The sequence below is a fragment of the Epinephelus fuscoguttatus genome, linkage group LG12, assembly GCF_011397635.1.
Source record: "Epinephelus fuscoguttatus linkage group LG12, E.fuscoguttatus.final_Chr_v1".
NCBI classification, from domain to species: domain Eukaryota; kingdom Metazoa; phylum Chordata; class Actinopteri; order Perciformes; family Serranidae; genus Epinephelus; species Epinephelus fuscoguttatus.
Genome location: NC_064763.1, coordinates 23,193,615 through 23,212,723, shown reverse-complemented (window position 1 = coordinate 23,212,723; position 19,109 = coordinate 23,193,615). Strand labels below are relative to the sequence as shown.

General features: G+C 42.6%; 1 protein-coding gene across 8 annotated transcripts in view; it reads left to right on the top strand.

The window, feature by feature from the left end:
* The window catches only part of LOC125898352 (peripheral-type benzodiazepine receptor-associated protein 1), a 98,874-nt gene that overhangs the window by 59,276 nt on the left and 20,489 nt on the right, over window positions 1–19,109 (top strand). For 6 of the 8 annotated variants that reach the window (XM_049592131.1, XM_049592128.1, XM_049592129.1 and 3 more), the window contains 15 exons: window positions 1,783–1,866; window positions 2,001–2,090; window positions 2,809–2,931; window positions 3,033–3,137; window positions 3,373–3,423; window positions 4,054–4,086; window positions 8,709–8,889; window positions 10,372–10,461; window positions 10,930–11,135; window positions 12,499–12,605; window positions 13,536–13,645; window positions 13,732–14,607; window positions 16,095–16,246; window positions 17,057–17,533; window positions 18,462–18,851. In XM_049592131.1, the coding sequence (XP_049448088.1) occupies window positions 1,783–1,866; window positions 2,001–2,090; window positions 2,809–2,931; window positions 3,033–3,137; window positions 3,373–3,423; window positions 4,054–4,086; window positions 8,709–8,889; window positions 10,372–10,461; window positions 10,930–11,135; window positions 12,499–12,605; window positions 13,536–13,645; window positions 13,732–14,607; window positions 16,095–16,246; window positions 17,057–17,533; window positions 18,462–18,851 (3,075 nt within the window). The remainder of the gene's footprint in view (window positions 1–1,782; window positions 1,867–2,000; window positions 2,091–2,808; window positions 2,932–3,032; window positions 3,138–3,372; window positions 3,424–4,053; window positions 4,087–8,708; window positions 8,890–10,371; window positions 10,462–10,929; window positions 11,136–12,498; window positions 12,606–13,535; window positions 13,646–13,731; window positions 14,608–16,094; window positions 16,247–17,056; window positions 17,534–18,461; window positions 18,852–19,109) is intronic. The other 2 variants (XM_049592130.1, XM_049592132.1) reach the window with 2 other exon arrangements.

Genomic DNA, 19,109 nt, shown 5'->3' with positions numbered 1-19,109 from the left:
CTGCCCTCAGTTTTAGAGGGGGTGCTGTGAATGATACACGAACTTGAAGTATACATGGAGTGAATTGTATGGACTTGGGGGTGCAGGGGTTTGGAGAGTATGTACATGTTTGTATTGAGTCACTTATTATTATTTCTGATATAATATTCTCTACCTTGTTGAGGGTTTGTGTATGAGTGTTTTTGGTTCTTCCTTTATTTGTGCTTTCTTTCTTCATTTTGCTTAGGGTGTTGTTAGTAATTTACCTCGGTTACATGTCACAATGGTATCTCACATTTTAAAAAATAAAGTTAAAAAACAAAAAGAGTGCAGAGGAGACATAAAGCAACCTATGACTCCATATGTGTGTGGGAGGAGATACATGTTTGTCTATACCATCCTCTGGCCATCAGAAGGGTTTAGATCATGAGGAAGTGGACAATCAGTGGTGATGTCCCTTATGTTGGCAGAAATATGTATGGTCGTGAACAGTGAGAGACAAACAAATCTTTGATCCCCATTTAATCACACCACGAAGTACACATTGACAAACATCATATTTTGATGTTTGTCATTTCAAGAGATGATTTAATAAGTCAATACAGACGCAGTTTGTTGTAGGTCTGTCCGTTTGGTTTTGTGTGAACTGCTAACTGAACTACATCTCTCCTCTTGCACAACATACATCACTGATATTATTATTGCCACTAGCTGGGCACGTTTCACTTTGTTCCTCCAGAACGAGGCAAAAAGTAATAAGTGAATTGAAATCACTACAAGGGAAGTGAAAGAACAAGCAAGACCAGGTGCTTGTGTGAGAACATCTATATGGAGTACACAGGCATCGTAGCTTCAGCAAAAGAGCGCTCCATGACATCTAGAACGTGACTTTCAGGTGTGAAGTCTTTCTAATTATGTATTTTCAGAGTCGTATACTTTAACAGTTTGACAGCAATCACTTACACAACTATATTTTAAATAGACAAATATCGTGTGTGTAATTCACGGAACAATTAAAACAGGATAAAATAATTATTTGTCTCTCGGGGTTCATACCACCCATAGTTTTTTCTGCAATAAGGTCCCATGGTTGTTCTGTTTCTGGGAGAAAAGTCTGAAAAACACAAGTTAAGCTGGACTCACATCAAATAAAAAGTTAAGTTAGAAGCGTTGATTGTGAAACAGCTGACAGTACATTTAAGTTCCAATCAGTGCCACCATCACGGTAGTTTAGCTTCACAGCCCTAATTTGCCTATACAAACACAACGTTGTTGCTTGATACACATTATTCAGGCCTTTGATACACAATCAGGCAAATCAGACCACAGATTGCAGTTTAATTATCATTATTGTCTTGCTGTGTCATCACCAGTGCAGTATCTCTTCCAGTCAGCTGCTGGTGGTCTGTAATTAGCCTGTCTGTCCTGTAGCTTCCCCCACACGGTCACAGCAGTAATACTTGATTGAGGTCCTGTGGCTGAAATAAGCTGATTTCTCCGATGCTGGTCCTGCATGTAAGCTGCATTTAGAATAATTAAAGGATGCTAAGCTTTGCAATACCTCATTGCTATGGGGTCAGAGGTCAATACGGAAACTAAAGCCAATGCATTCTGCATAGTAAAATGTAAATGCAAATCACTGACGTTATATTCCATGTTGTTTTTACTGGTTTTGCTCTTATATGCTGCTCTTTGTTTGAAAGTTTGCCCTGTTTTAAACCATGTCAAATCTAAACTCAATATTAGATTTCAAACTAAGGATTCAGTGTAACTCTGTTTGTTTTGTTCTCACTGTTGGTTCAGGAAAGCGAGCTGAGCAAGAAGAGAAAAGAATGTGAAAACCTTGAGCATGAAGTAAAGAAGCGGCAGAAGAGATGTCTGGATTTGGTAAGCAGTATTTCCTTCTCCTCTCATGCTCTCTGGCGGAGTTCCGAGTCTGGTTTTAGCATTACCGTAGGATGACTTGGACGGCATGGACTTCCTCAGCTTTATCTGAACTTTGTCGTGTGGTTTGGTGACAGGAGAGCCAGCTTGAGGATGAGCGAGGCAAAAATGAGCAACTAAAGGAGGAGGCAGATCTCCTCAGGAGGAAGGCACAGCTGCTCGACCAGGTCAGTTTCAACATGAACGTGTTAAGCTTTTTTGTGTCTCAATAAAAATGGCTCTAGATTTCATAGTTGTGGCATTCAGAGCTGTCAGTTGGGGTAGTTTACTCACCAACTCAAAGGGTAACTTCAGTATTTTTCAACCTGGACCCAATTTTTCCATGTTTTTGTGTCAGACTGACTAATGGGAACAACAAAATTTTGGTGCAGTACTGAGCGAGAGGAAACAGGCTGCAATGTAACACACCTTTAGTGAACTTCCACTAAAAGTGCTTGTTTTTGCCACTGACAGGCTCAGATTACTATTCCTAAGTGTCTGAAAAAATTATGGGAAGGATCCCGACAGAGATAGACGTTTTTGTGAAAGAGTAAGATTTTTTAAAACCAGAAACAGACCAGTAATCGCGACGACCAAATCCACCAGACTTCATTTAAATAAACAGTAATTTTACCACCGTAAAACACACTTTATTTAGAGTCGACAGAAACAAAATAAAACTCACAAAAACAACAACTCACTCAACACTGGATCAGTTTCAAAACTTAGTCAGTTAGACACAAAAACATAGGGAAACAGGGTCCAGGGTTGAAAAATACTGACGTTACCCTTTAATGCTGAAACCTGGGGATGCAGTGACATCTCTACTCCAAGAGAAATGATGACCAAACTATGAAAATGTCTGCGATAAAATTAAATCTCCGTCCTCCTGCTGTTGTTTCTCAGACTCGGGCTGAGAATGAGGAGCTGAGGGAAGATCTCTCTGAAGTGACCGCTCAACACAATTCAGTTCTCGAGGAGAACCAGAGACTCCGTGCCAAACTGGAGAACCTAGAGCAGGTCCTAAAGGTACAGCTGAGCTCAGATACTGTGAGGTATTATTTTCGCCTTCACTCCTTACCATGCTACTTTACAAAATAGCTTTCTGATGTGTTTTTCTTTTTGAACAGCATATGCGAGAGGTCGCCGAGCGAAGGCAGCAGCTGGAATTGGAACATGAGCAGGCACTGGCTATCCTTAAGTTCAAACAGGATGAAATCAAACGGTTACAGCGGGTGAGGAGCACAGTCTCTTGTACATTTTTCATATTTGACCAGTGTTTTTCTTGCTGAAATGAAACCCTCAGGTCCCCCAGGCTATTTAAACCTCACATCCAGCAGGAGGCGACCTTTGGGTACCAATAAAGTATTGTGTTTTCACACGCAGCTTACTGTGATGTGAATTTTATGAGCAAACAACCAATGTAACACTGACTTTAATATTGTTTTTTTTTTTCTTTTTTTTAATCAGGCTCAGTTATACGCCAAGAGGGAGCATGAAGGAGTGGTTCAGATGCTGGAGGTGAGTTTGTGTTACACCAGCAAAAACATAACATCTATACCATGTAGTGCTTTTATTACACTCAAGAACTTAGGATGACTTACCTAAACAAAAATCAAGTGTGCCCATGTTTATTATGTCACACAAGGGAGTGATTAACTCAGCCCCAACATAAGAGAGGAGGAGTGTTTTATGCACTCACTGTCTGATGAGATCAACTCTAATTCATTATTAAAGGTGTTTCTTTCCTCCATGAAGCCAAGCAAAAAGAGTATAAATACTTGTATTACCCTCCTGCTCTTAGTAGACAGAAGCAGCACAATGAGCTCTTCGTTCTTATCTAAACACCTGGCAGAGAAGCTGTTGCAGAAGAGTCATATTTTTGTAGCACTCATGGGTCTGGAAAACCGTTTGAACAGATGGCTTCGCCGCTGCAATGTGACATTTATATTCACTCTCAGTGTGAGTGTAAAGCACTTTGAATTCAAAATGAATCCAGACAGTCGATGACAGTTGAAGCCCCCATCTGTCTGATTGGCTGCTGATGTTAAACGATGCAAAAAAAAAAAAAAGTCCCCCATAGTTGATGGCTGTATGTCTGTATTTCTCACACTGTGTATTTTGCTAAATGAAGTGTGTATTTTATTTTAGGAGTTGACTCAGCTTGTGTTGCGGAGGGAGCTGGTAGAGTATAGTTGCTCCTGTTTTGTTTTGTTTTTTTTTTAACAAAAAATGCTTGTTTCCTTCCTCCTGCTTCGTTTCTCTCACTTTCTGTCTCTATTTAAACTCAAAGCATCACAGGAGAAAGTCTCTTCCCCTCTCAGGAACCTGAGTGTTGTTCCCAAGTTGACGCACTGCCTTTTGTAATCTGCTAAAAACACATTTTATAAGATTAAGCAGAATGAATTTCTTCATTTAAAAGGCAGTTGTTGGCTGCCGAGGGCAGAGACACATTCTAGTGATACGGGATTTTCAGACTGCTGTGTTTCTTTTTTATTAATATCTTTTCTCTTTCCCAGATTCACTGTTTCACAAGCATGTGTTTACCTTTGTATATCTTTTTTTGTTCTTTGTGTTATCTCTTTGCTAACCAGAGTACACTGGACTGCATGCAGGTACTGTTAACCAATTTACCTTAGTGCCATAAAACCTCCCCTACCTTCTGCAGGTAGAACCACCAAACCCCAGTTACTTTTAGCTAAAGTGGAAACAGACAACTTTTCCTCCTCCGTGTTGTGTCATACATGTTCCCCCATCGAATAGTGTGTGTCCCCTCCGTTAATGCATAGCACCCCTCTTGGTGGTTAGGGTTAGGGCGGAGGGTTTTGGTCAGGTTTAGATGGAGGGGAAACATTCATCAACAAGGGGACAGTCCTTGACACAACACCGGTGTTTCTAAATGGTAATATTATATTATATATTATTATAAGACAACTGGATTGCTTTCTGTTTTCCTCAGAGCCTCCTTCATCATAATAGAATAAGCTAAAGCCAGGCTGGCATTACAGAACTTTTTGGCCGACTTATCCCTAGCCCTTTTTAAATAGGAATTGTGCAAATTTGCAGGGAAGCCCAATCAGTCTTCTTTCAGCATTGGCAGTATAAAAGCAAAATCGGGGAGTGCAGCAAAATGGCGCCTACCTACTTTTATTTATACAGAATGCGGCTTTTTCGGGGCAATGGGGGGCTTGAGCAAGTAACAAAACGTGTAGCTCAGCGTGTGACGTAAACAGTGACGTACTCCGAGGGAAGCCGCGGCTGGTCAGTCCTTTGGCTATTCTCTCATAAGTTAGCCTGTCCTTCACCGTTCTCGTCATTTGAAGGTTAATGGCCTCTTCGTTTGCGAGGGCAAGGAGGGCGTGCAATTCCTTGTCTCCCCAGTTGCTCATCTTTACAGTGTCTGTCAGGTTTGCGTTTCTCTCTTGCTACTAGCTGCTCATTCCTGCTATCAGCTGTGTCCTGTTTATCCACCGCCAGTGGGTCGCACATGCAGCGTCATCAATATCTCCTCCCACAAGTCTTCAACAGCCCCTCCCGTGGTGGAAGGGCGCCTCGTTCTTTTTAAACCAAAAAGGTTTCGCCAATATGACGACTCTACGAGGCAGAAAATTGGGCATCTCAGATCAACTTGCCAATCCGGCTCTGTGTGTCTAAACGCTCGCAGCTTGCCGGCAAAACGGCCCAACATTAGCTGAAAATCAAGCAGTGTAAAAGGGTCTCCTGATTTACCTCCCGACAAACAGAGAAATCTGGTCTGGGACCTTGGTTGGTACCAAATTTTAGCACAGAGTATCTTGTATTGTGAGAGGTGTGCAGATCCAGTGTGAAACCTCTCAAACTGTTTACAGGCTCATCAGGGCTGCTCTGATGATTTGATGCTAACGTTAGCTAGCATACTTTTGACTGAAATTAAAACTGACATAAAATCTCACCTCCAGTTCTCACTGAAGTATAGACAACCCAAGCTGACCATTTTCTCATCGAGACCCCTTTAGCCGTCTGCTTTTGTTTTTCTCACTGCAGTGTTATTAACATTTGAGATTAGAGACAAGAACATCTATGAAGATGCAACCTGATTTCAGTATCACTTAAGAATTTAAAACTCTTTTAATCAGAGCCTGGCTTACAATTAACCACAGCTAATTTTAGAAAAGCCACCGCAAGAAAACACACTCTTTGTTCAGAATATTAAACGGACAATAGATCATGGCGGTTTGTTTCTGGTTGCTAGCAGTAGCAACATGGCTAACTCTAGCAGCCAGAAACATAGATATTTGTTTCTTTTCTTCTGGCTTGTCTTGGCTTCTTGGTAGCTCCTGTTCAAAGCAAGAAACAACTGTAACAAACCCAATTTAAACTAGAAACCCTGATCTCAGTGCTATGATACTGGCACAGTAAAACACCTGGAAATATTAATAAGTAGGCAACTTAAAGCAAAAGACTTGTTTATATCCACTTTAGGTTCACAGTGTTATACGTATACTGCAGTTGCCAGCAGGAGTATCAGCCCTGCAGTAATTAGTCTTCCATAAATGCTTCATGTGGCCGCAGAGGCCCATTTGATGCAGATGCAGTTTTTCAGGTTACCGAAGTGTGTGTAAAATCAGGTCATTCACATGAGACCAGAAAACAGTGTATGTGGCACAGTTAATGCTCCCAGCTGTACCGAGCACACTTACCATGCTCATTTGATCTGATGATACCGAGGTAAACTCTCCCTACGTATATACCCAACATGTCACTGATTGCTGTTTGTAATTGAGCATTCATTTGAGGTTTCCAAGTGATTTCTCTCAGCGTTTTAGCGCCTCAGCTCAGTGTAGCCAGATAACGACTCGCTTTGCGTAGGTGAGAGCTAACAGGAAATGTTGTTGAGACAGTTTCGTGCAGAAGCCTCCGTCAGATCTGCCTGCCAGGAAACTCCCACCGCAACCTGAAGTGAAATCAGCCACGTATAGAAACTCAGAGGAGCTGAGACAAACCTCTGTAGTGTTCTGGCAAATAAGCCTGCAGTCTAGTGGCTTTGTTGAAGTGAATGAAGTGTAAAACAGAAGCACGTAATTTAACTTCTCATCATAACATATGCTGCCCCTCCAACTCTGGGTTTTACTCCTGTTTCCCATCTTGCCAGAAAGCGACCTGCCTTTATTCCTTTCCCTTTTTCTTTCCGCTGAGCTTGTGATTCTCTGTCTTTTGTGTTTGATGACAAATGTTTAACAGATGTCGTCTGTCTTGCAGAAACCTAACCTCACATTGCAGTATTTCATTTTAAAATGTCTTATTTATAAGCAACAGTGTGTTTACTGTTTGTTTGCTATATTCTGTCCATCCACCTAAATAATCATAACCGTGGAAGATCAAAGTTTTCCACAGTAACCCAGTTAGTGGCTGTGCAGGCAAAAAAAGTTTCTGCATGACTCTGATCATTTAAGTTGCTTTTACATACAGGGCCCTGTTTTAATCGTGCAAGCACAACGACAATCGCAAGGTAGTGTGTGTGTGTGTGTGTGTGTGTCCTGCTGCCTTCAGATGGCTGCACAGATTTAATGAACTAAAGGAGAAGCTTTTTATGAAGCAGCTGTGGATAACATATACTGTCAGAATCACTCGATAAATGCAGATGTTCCTGCTTTATCCACATCAAATGTTCTTTTTTTGATGCTGATTTAAATGCATCTACTAGTCAGAGAGTGTTTTATAAGTTTGCTGTTGTTGGTTCAGGCACCAAAGTGGCACCTGAGTGACACCAGAAACAGAAATCTAAATATCTATTCTCAGAATCTTAGATACATTTTTCGATGAAATACCAGCAAGTGGCTTTGCGGTGACTCATTTGAAGGACCCTCCCACCTGTTTGCACCTCTCCTCTTACAGTACCTGTGCATCATGCACTCTGCACTGGCCACTAAAATAACACACAGACGGACAAAGTGAATTTCAAGGTCAGAAAAAAATACCAAACTGTCAGAGCACTGCTTGCGCTTGTCGTCGTGCTGCAAAGAAAATAGGGCCCACAGGGTCAGATCAATCCACATGACTGATGTGTTACAATACAAAACTCAAGATCCACCTCAAAGGGGACCTGTTATGCTTTTCCAGATTTTTTGTGATAATGTTACAGTGTTGGATGTTCATATTAAACATGGCCAAAATTTCATATAACAAGGTAAACGTCTGTAAAAGTAATCTGTGTGAGCAAAAACGTCAGGTGTCAGATCGTTCGGATTACTCTGTTTCCAACAAGACAACATGACGTCAGCTTGGGACAGATCGTCACCTGCTCCACGCATGCTACTGCATGTGTTTACTTTACATACGCTACTACATGAGGCTACATGCTAGCGACAGGGAAACACGTCTTTGTTGCTGATTTTGGATCGTAGTCCTGCTGGAACAGTTGTGTTAAGAAGCTTTTATTGGTGATTATTCATGGTAGAAAGTGCCGCTATTCATTTCCTGGCTGCAGTGATGCTGCAGAGACACCGAGATACAGAGGACTTGTGAGGTCTTAAGGAGACAGGCGCTAAAAATACAGGTGTTCCAGCACAAAGAGTGTGAGGAAAGTAAAGTGTTTTTTGAACATTAAAGCATGTAAATGTATTCTAGTATAAATCCCAAAAAATAGCATGAACCTGAAAACAAGCGTAATAGGTCCCCTTTGAAACACACACCTCTACATGTATGTTTAAACAATACCAACCTGTTCAGTAAAGCTTAGCTCACTTGCTTGCATATCTAGTCAGTTGGTTTAAAACTGCTTTTTTACTGTATGGCTGTCTTTCCTGTCTGTGACGCCGTATGTGTAGTCAAAAGTACGAGAGCTGGAGGACAAATGTCGCAGCCAGAGCGAACAGTTTGGCCTGCTGTCCCAGGAGTTGGAGAAGTTTCGATTGCAGGCCTCGAAGGTGGACGTGGCCGGCTCCAGCCTCCTCACCAACCCCGGCCTCTCAGTTCTGACCAATGGGGTGGGCCTGACTACAGAGCGAGGTGAGCCACGCCGCCATGACATGTACCCACACCCAACAGTACAACCTGTACAGAGAGAGAATCATAGTTGTTACACAGGATAGATGCCTTACTGCAATTATCTGTACTTTTCCTTTTGATGTTTAGTGTAAACTGGCAAATACACTGTGGTGTCAACAGCCTTGTTTCCACAAGAGATAAAGTCAGGTGATCTGCCTTAATCCGTCTTGTTTTAGGATATTCTAATAGTTGCATCATTGTCAAATTCAACTGTCACAGTGTGTAACTTTAGTTAGTTTTCAGTTGCAAAGGAAATCTTATCACCGAATAGCCACTGAACCCAGGCACAAAGCATTGCCTCAGTCCTTTTATGTACAGAATGCTTTCAAGAACATCCACGTTTTCTAAGTGTCCCATCAGGGGTGCATCCTTTCAGCTGCTCATTATTGGCTTTTTAGTTTCATTTTAAACAGTAAGGGCACATGAAATGATGCCTAAAATGTCAGCGTATCAATGTTGTTTATCAGTAATTACAAAGTGAGCAGTGTCAGTTTAGCTTGTTTTAGAATATTTATTATAATGTAAACCCAGCCACAACTGCCCTAAAGGGTATTTTTGAACCTGGACTCTATTTTACCATGTTTCTGTGTCTAAGTGACGAATGGGAACAACAGTTGTTGAAATTGGTCCAGGCTGCAATGTAACCACTTGGGGTATGTTTGAACGGTCAATGTCCGTCCACTAAAAGTGCTTATTCTTGCCACTGACAGGCTCAGATTGTTATTGAGTGTGTGACAACATAATGCACAGGATCCCCACAGAGATGGAGATTTATGTTAATGAGTAAGATCATTTTTGTTTAATTAGAAACAGTCTCGAAATCCGTATCACCGAACTTACCAAATTCCATTTAAAGAAACAGTAATTTTATTGTGGTAAAACATACTTCATTCAGAGTCAACAGAAACAAAATAAAACTCACAAAATCCAAATACACAGTGTCTTTCCACTGTTGCAACAACCACCAGCTCTGGTTTGGTTGAAATAAACCCTTAATTCAACCAGTTAGATGTGAAAACAAGTTGACTCTATACATGCTTAAATTACTGTTTATTCAAACGGACTCTGGTGGGTTTGGTGATAACGATTTCTGGGATTTCTCTGGTTGAATAAAAAGGATCTACCTTTCTATAATGTTGTCAGACAATTGTTAAAAATCTGAGCCTGTCAGTGGCAAAAACAAACACTTTTAATGGATGTAAATTAACAGTGTGAACATGCCCAGAGTGCAGCTTGCTTGGCCATGTCTGTCTACAGCCATCTCACTTAATACTGGACCAAATTCAAAAAATGTTCCCATCAGTCACTTGGACCCCAAAACATGGGAAAGTAGGTTGAAAATTCTGGTTACCCTTTAAATATAACAACAGTGCAAATCTAGTCCAAATCTTTCCTCCTGTATGTGTCCAACCTTTTTCTTCTACACTGTTCATGTGTTTTTAGACTGCACTGGTGGCTCATGGGATATGGTGTCCCTGGGTGAAATAGCCTTCTGGAGTCTCGAGGGAGGTGACACTCTCTCCTGCCCTGAGGGTAATGATCCGCTCGGTACTCTGTCCGTCACTGTTACTCATTATATGTGTTGGGACTGTCACAAGAAGCACGGCATGTTCTAACCCGTCATCTCACCCTCACCATCACAGTCCAGCACTGCAGCGGAGCTTGTCTGTAGTCCTCACCCCCACATGAGGGTCAGTGCTCATGGGCTGAGGTGAGAAATGAACCAGTTAAGCCCCTTAACAGTGCTGGTGTGACACAAGGTAGTGCAACCTCTGACCTCAGACAGATGGACACAGGATTTTTTTTTTTGCCTCCACTGTTTAATCAGCCGGGTTCAACCTTGAGTGTCCTGCATGTCAACCAGTGACCTCACCTACCTTGCTCCTCGTGGATTCAGCCAGTTAAACCAGTGAGAGGGCCGGGGGGGGAGGGGGGGGGGGGGGTGTCATCTATTAAAGTCATGGATTATGTATTATCTTCTTCCCCTCTCTTTGCTGCTAGATGTGGCTGCTGCACTGCGGCTCGGGGCCACCCCCCACGCTGCAGGGCTGTCCAGGGTGGAGCGCTCGCCCGTCACTAAGCATCGAGAGCTGCCCACCATCAGTGTCAGCAAGTCAGGCTCTTCCTCCAGCAAGTCAGAGACCACACACCTCACCCCCAAGTCTGACACCCACCTCAGTCCGCACAAGTCAAGTCCAACACACGAGGTACCAGCTCTGAGAATCAAAGAATCATCGTACGTTACTCATTTCAGAATAAACACTTGTGTACTGATTATTTCTCAGGAGCAGTTTCAATCACCTTCACACATACTGTGACTAAATATGTGTTTCAACATCCTTTTTTTGCCATGACTAAGACAAGATGATGATGGTTTTTGCTTGACTACATGTACGAGAATGTTGTCCGATGACTAAAAAAGACTAAATATCAACAGACTGACTAAAACTCAGATAGTTCAGGTTATCTTTCACTAAGATATGACTAACATGCCCAGACTTTGAGTCAACTAAAATTTGACCAAAAATGAAAACAGGATGAGGTTGCCTAAATATGATAAAAACTAACAAGGGCATTTAAGCCCATTATAGTCCAATAAAAGGAAAAACACCCCCCAAAAAACCATTCAAATCTTTCAAACACCGTGGAGTCTTCGCTTCAGTTGGAGTACACAGAGTTGCAGCAAGACGCACCTCCAAGAACCAAACAATGTCTGACAATAAAATGAAGGCTGTGAAAAATATTTGAGTTGTTCGAAAGAGACACGCAACATCATCATCACTGCATGTATGGCAAAGAATGGTTTTCTTTTGACCTGCTATAAATAAGTCAGGTTTAGTGTTAATTTTAATCCTTGGTTGGAAGTTTGGTGTCTTAATGTTCACCTAGGTCACATTGATATGCAGGACTCCTGCTTGCAGCTCTTCCGCTTTCTTTGTTTCTACGTGGTCAGGCAGATTGCTCATCAAGATTACCAAGACAGCCATGCACGATCACATTGATTGTGGGGACTTAATGGATTAAAAAGCCCTCCTTAACCTCCCTGTCATCTCACGCGAGGACAGAGACTGTAGCTGAATATGCCACAGCTCCCTCTGCTCATTCACGAGAGGAGTCATTTGGTGTTTTTGTTGTGCCATGTGTCCACAGAGTTAGTGTCAGGTCTTGTACGGTAGACAGGTCGGTGGTCTTTTCATCTCGTCTGCACACATTTCAATAAAGCTCATATTTAGTGAGATAATCCATTCGCCACTGTGGATTATGAAGGTTATACGGTAGTAGTTGTAAGTGATTATCCTTAAAAAGGTTTTCCCAGGGAGCTATAAATATACACACCCTCTTATTGTGTCGTGTGTGACAGCTATGAATGGAAGTCACAATCAGGTATCCAAGTGATTCTCTACTAACAGTGACTCACTGATATTAACTCACCTTATAACAAGAATATCATACTCAGTATCGTCACATGAGATAGATGGCTTTTTAATTAGTTTTTGCGCAGCAATGCAAGCAGTTTTAGTATTACCTAAACAATCCAAACCATTTATTTTTTGTTCATGGTGTTCTCAGGTGGACACTGCCAGTGAAGTGGAGGAGCTGGATATTGATGTAGCCCCAGCTCCTTACACAGCCAGCAGAGGAGCAGCAAAGCTTCAGGTTTTCATTGCAAGATACAGGTAAGTATCAAATTTCGGCAAGGTTTAGAAAAGGATAACTTCAGTGTTTGCTCAACCTGGACCCAATTTTACCTTGTTTTTATGTCTAAGTGAAATATAAAGACAATCATTTTTGAAATTGGTCCAGTGTTTAGAGACAACGATACAGCCACAGTGTCACTGTACATCTGCTAAAAGTGTTTCTTTTTGTCACTGACAGGCTCAGATTGTTATTCTAAATGTCTGACAACATTATTGAAACAATCTCTGCAGAGCTAGACCTTTTTGTCAAAGAGAAAGATCCTTTTTTTTAACCAGAAACAGCTACAAAAATCACCATCGCAAAACCCACCAGATTCCATTTAAATACACAGTAATTTTATCATCATAAAACACACTTATTTTCAAAGTGGACAGACACAAAATTAAACTCAGAAAAATCGTCTTGGTTCATTTTTCCGCTGTTCCAACAACGACCAACTCTGGTTTGATTAAAATTAACTCTTAAATTTCTGAGTTAGATGTGAAAATATGCTGGCTTTATGCATGCTAAAATTACTCTTTATTTAAATGGGGTTTGGTAGGTTTGGCAGTGGCTATTTTGTGGCTGTTTGTGGTTAAACAAAAGTATATTACTTTTTAACAAAAAGATCTGTCTCTGTGAGGATCCTTTCCATAATGTTATCAGACATTTACAATAACTATTTGAGCCCATCAGTGGCAAAAACAAACATGTTTAATGGACATACATCGACCGTACCAACATGCCCCAAGTGGTTACTTGCAGCCTTTTTCAACGAACTAAATTCTGGATGAATTTAAAAAATTGTTGTTCCCGTTAGTCCCTTAGACACAAAACCATGGGAAAATAGCGTCCAGGTTGAAAAATATGGGACTTACCCTTTAATATGTGTTTTAAAAATGACTTCATAGTAAATTAATTTTCTCCAGCTATAATCCGTATGATGGCCCCAATGACAACCCTGAAGTGGAGCTTCCACTCACTGCTGGAGAATACATCTACGTGTATGGAGACATGGATGATGATGGCTTCTATGAAGGTAAATCTTGAGTATTAATTGTTGCATCTACAGATTCATATTTCTGTCTTAGCATGGTACTCAGTGTTTATTGTGACTCCTCCCAGGTGAGCTGATGGATGGACGGAGAGGGCTGGTCCCCTCTAACTTTGTGGAACGTGTATCGGATGACGATGTCATGAGCACACACCATCCAGAGACGGGGGACATGTCCCATAACTCCTTGCTAGACAGCAGCCTGCACAGTGCCAGCCACCAGCATCACCTCCACGTGGGTGTCAGCGCCTCGGAAAGGACCGAGGTGTCTGCCGCCTCCGGCCCTGCCTCAGCCCCCTCAGATTCAGCATCGGCCTTGGCTGTCCCAGCCCCCCTCACCAACGGCCTGGACTTGGATTTGGAGGAGGTGGGAGTGGACATTGTGCCTTACCCACGTAAGCTCACCCTCATCAAGCAGCTTGCCAAGAGCATCATCATCGGCTGGGACCCTCCGTTGGTGCCGGCTGGGTGGGGCAATGTGTGGAGTTATAATGTGTATGTGGACCAGGAGCTGCGGCTCAATGTGCCCTTCGGTGCCCAGACCAAAGCGGTGCTGGAGCGGCTGGACGTAAACCTCAAGGCCTACCGTGTGTCAGTGCAAAGCCTGACAGAAAAGGGCCCCTCAGACCAGCTGCGTTGCAGCATGCTGGTCGGTCGGGACGTTTGTGTGGCGCCCACGCAACTGCGTGTGGAGAGGATCACCGCCACCTCTGCCAACCTGACCTGGCTGCCCAGCAACAGTAACTATGTGCACATTGTGTCCTTGAATGAGGAGGAGTGTGAGCTGGTGAAGGCTGGCTGCTGCTCGCTGTGCCTCAATAACCTCCTGCCCAGCCTGCAGTACACGGTCAAAGTGGAGGCACGGCCACACCGCACGCCATGGGAGTTACCTGTGGAGCGGCGTGAACACAGAAGCGCTACCATCACCTTCACCACACTGATGGCAGGTCAGGATTTAGTGTTTTATGTAATATCAGATGTTCTTTATCTACACTTACACATCTGTGTTCTATGGGTCATGAATCAATAAGACTAATTTTCTGCATTTAAAATCTAATATATTTATGTTGGACAAGAGAAGGTACAGAGCATGTAAGGGCGAGTGGAACTCAAATGTTGGATCCAGAAGGTTTAATTTGGACAACTTTTTGAGAATCTTTAAACAACTAAACTGTTGGGCAGCGATTCTTAAATTAGGACAACACAGTTAGCAGAGCGTCATGTGAGCTCAGTGTGTTGTATCCTGCAGTCCAAATTAAAACCTTATATTCAGCAGTGGTGATTCTGAACCCCTCATACAAGAACATTAGTTTATTCATGAGAGCTGCTCTGACTCGCCTTTTCTTTGAGTGTATTGCTTCAAAGGAAAGGGAAATAGGTGACTTGGTTGGTCATGATAAAAGGGAAAAACAGACACAGCATATTGTTGCAATATTTGATGTGGCAATATTGTCTTGATACACAGACACCAAGTAGTGATTTTTTAATGATATAAATAATAAATGTTACTTCCTCAGTCCACTAGATATATTTTGCTGAAGAGACTGAAAGCCCATCTTACAACATGAAAACAGATGTTGACAAAAACACTTTTTTTAACTTGCAATATTTTGCAGTATATGTCATGGAAATACTTAGCAATTTGTAGTATGCAATAATATTGTGTCATGACTCATACTTAGACTCACACTCACCCCCAATATCCTACACAAATCAGCTTCATACATATTTCTGAGTAGCTGCAGTGGAAATTTTGAACTAAGCTAATTGCTAAGAGGGAATTATTTTACGAGGACATTATGACCAGAGGGATTGAAATGTGTCAGACTGCAGCAGAAACAGTAAAAAAAAAGACGCAATTACCGAAATGCCCTTTCGTCTTTTGATGGATATTTTCCTGCCCTGCCCCCAAAGCATTGCTACAAGTCAAAAATAATCTCAAATAATTGGGATTCCATGTCAACAGGGAAGCGAAATGTGAGGTCTTTTAATATTTTGTTGAGAATTGAGTCACTGATGTTGAGTTTTTTTTAATCCCAACCATCATTTAATGTCAGTTTGTGGCGCCACTATATCACTACTCTACTCCCAGTCAACAATATTTCATTTTTCATGAATAAATCTTAAACTTAAGATTCTTATGTGTGATTAGTGTCAGTAGCTTTGAGATGTTTTTCTCTAAATGATCCTTCAAATTTGCTTAAGTTTCATGCCCACAGTCTGGGAACTCAGGTATATGGTTTCTACATTTCTTAATGTCCCCTTAGAGTTTTAGATGGCTTCTTTTTCTCTCCATAGAATCATGTCTCCTTTGTGATAATAATATCTTATCCCATGCACTGTAATTTCAGTATGAGTGAATATGAATATAAAACCTTTTTTTTTTATTTTTTGCTTGCCGCTGGCTGTGGTATGATGCTTTCCATCCCTGCAGGTCCCCCTGATGCTCCTCTGGATGTCCAGCTGGAGCATGGCCCCTCCCCGGGCATTGCCCTCATCAGCTGGCTGCCAGTCACTATAGATGCTGCCGGGACCTCCAATGGAGTCCGTGTCACTGGATACACTATTTATGCTGACAAGAAAAAGGCAAGAACTTGGAGTGTTTGTTGGACTAAGCAGTGCGTTTTGGTTTAATTGTAGTATTTATGGAGTCGAATGAAGAATCCAAAAACGGAGAAATTTCCTGATGTATTCAACTCATAGGGGTCCACATTTATCAACAGCAAAACTATATCAAAACATCCATTTACAAACTCTCACACAGCTCGTGCAGTATAATCCAAGTCTGATTTATCCAGTCATATGCATTTTTAAGCTTTTTTTTCTTAGCGCCAGCGTCATCTTTCAGTTGTTCTCAATGAGTAGTGAGTGGAGGAAAACCGCCGCACCCAGCGTCTTTTTTCAGAGCACCCCACCTTTTTTGTGCAGCCACTCTGAGTGCTTGAAGTTGAAAATCTTTGAACGTTTCAGAAAGGTGCCGCTTCTTTAGCTAGGCTACTGTCTACTGTCACAACAAAGTCAAAAAAGCTTATTTCTTGGGAGCAGATGGGCAGCATACACTGGGTGTTACTGGCGAGTGTTGTGCTTAAAGTCGACTGTGTAGTCAACCCTCTAGTAATGTTGTGTTAAGTTAGCTACCTGGCTAATGTCAGTGTCAAGATATTGTTGTCATAGAAACAAAACGCATTATACGTCATTAAAAAAAGCATCGCCAGCGCTTTTCTGGACACAAGCCCTAAGAATGTTCTCCTGTTTTGGATTCTTCATTCACCTATGAGGCATGAGAGAACAACAAAATTGTCTTCATGTATTCAGTGTAGCATGGGGTAAGTAATTGACACAAATGGTCATTTGGGGGTATTCCTTGAAAATGTACCTGTTGCTCTCCTGTCCTAGGTGCTGGAGGTGTCTTCCCCAACAGCCGGCAGTGCCCTGCTGGGCCCCTCTCAGATGCAGTCCTTGCTGGCAGCTCAGGAGCTCACTGTCCGCACCATGTCCGCCCATGGGGAGTCCTGTGATTCTTTACCAGTCAATGTGCCCTCAAAGCTGGCTGCCATCATGGCAGGTCCAGCTGTCGCCGCCCCAGTTGTGCCACCCCTACCCTGCAACCCTACGGGTTCCATTAACCTGCCCTCTCCCCAGTCCTACGGGAACTCTGCTGCCAAAGTCTCCATGCTGCCCAGCCCTTTGCCACCAGACACAAACATCACTGGCCTCACAGTGGAGGCTGCTGCCAACTCCCCTCACGCTCTCCACCCAGAAGGTCTTCTCTTAACTACTTCATATGTGAACGCTTGGGCCAACCCCTGTTCTGCTGCTGCCTTGGCTGTATGTGAGGCCACATTACCAGTTGCCTCCACCATTACTCCAGTGGTAATACTTACTCTTCCATCCTCATATATATTTATATATGTATGAGAGACCACAACTTGTTTGTTGTCCTTCCAGTTCATGCCAGTGTTCTAAAACAACTGGGAGTTAGTTATTGCAATTTAGCCTGGGGATTTGACCCTCTTATCAACATAATCAGCAGCTGGTAGCAGTGGTAGCTCATGGAGTACATTAAGGTACCTTAAAACCCTTAGCACCTGATTACCGCAATCTGCATCAGCAGCAGCCAGCATCTCTATGGCTCGCTCAGTCAGTCAATTGGTAGGTCCCCAAAAATTTCCCCACCCTATTCGGTCAAAGTTTTTGCCCTTGCCATAGAGATCAAGTGTGTGAAGGTGTGTGTTTGTGTTCATGCCAGTTGGCTAAAAGCGATACATGGTAATGGGAGGGACCGATCGCAAAGATGTACTTAACTTACAAATGGATTCACGGACTTGCACAAATTTTGTGGAAAGACTGGTCATGGGTCAAAGAACAACTCATTAACTATTCGTGCTAATTGGCAAAAAGGGGCAAAGCATGGATGCATGTACATATGTGGTTGCAGCTTTTGCAAACTCACTCTTGTAAGGTTAAATGGGACTTAATTTTCCATGTCATAAACTTCTTTGTCCAACACAAATTAATGTCCATAAATCAGATGAGAATCAGTTTATAACTCCAGAGCTTAGAAGTTGTCCTTAAAGTAATCCAGTAATAGTTGTCTGTACATCCATGGGTACACTGCAAACAGGAACTGCTGATTGATAGTTCAGAATATTAAAATGGTGCCAGTTTGCTAAATGGAAACAAGTTGTTGTTGCTCAGTTTTGTGTGTCTGGGGCCCACACTCTCAGACTTTAGAAGCCCCTCTTCTAAAAGAACCAAGTTAATTAAATAGCGTTGTATTGACTGTCTTTCTTATCTTCAGGTTAATGTGACCTCCCCCCCGACCGCATCACCTCAACCATTGCCTGTAGCAGCACCAGCACCAGCACAGTCACCAGTAACAGCAGCAGCAGCAGCAGTGTTGGAGCAGCACAGAGACACCGACAGCCCTGGAACGATACGTCCTTTCCCATCTCTCACAGAGTTCATCGAGGACTCCAGTGCCAAGCTCGGGACCCCTGAGCGCATCCCTACCCCACCCAAAGCCCCGATCGCAGACTTCCTTAACCCTCAGGACATTAACCTCCACCGACCCCCCAGCACCTCACCGCTGGAGTCAGAGGCAGAGGAGGAGCTGGAGAATACCCGCTTGGTGTCCATCGAAGAGTTCTTGAGACAGGACCAAGAGCCAGCGTACTGCATGAAGCAGCAGGTCAGACATAGACCTTTAATTCTCTGCCTGAACCCAATTGAGCCAAGTGGGGCTGTAATTTCTCAACATTTCCCCAGGCTAAGGCCCAAAACTGCTACTGTAGCTCAAGCGCAGGCTCGGACAGAAACTGTGCAAGTTCATGTAGGGTTGGGCATGATTTTTTGGGACGCAGTCGAAGCTCTAGTCAACCCTGATTCGCTGACACTTTCTACTATTCTGTAGTGTCAAATACTTAATATCCCATGAAATGACTAAAAA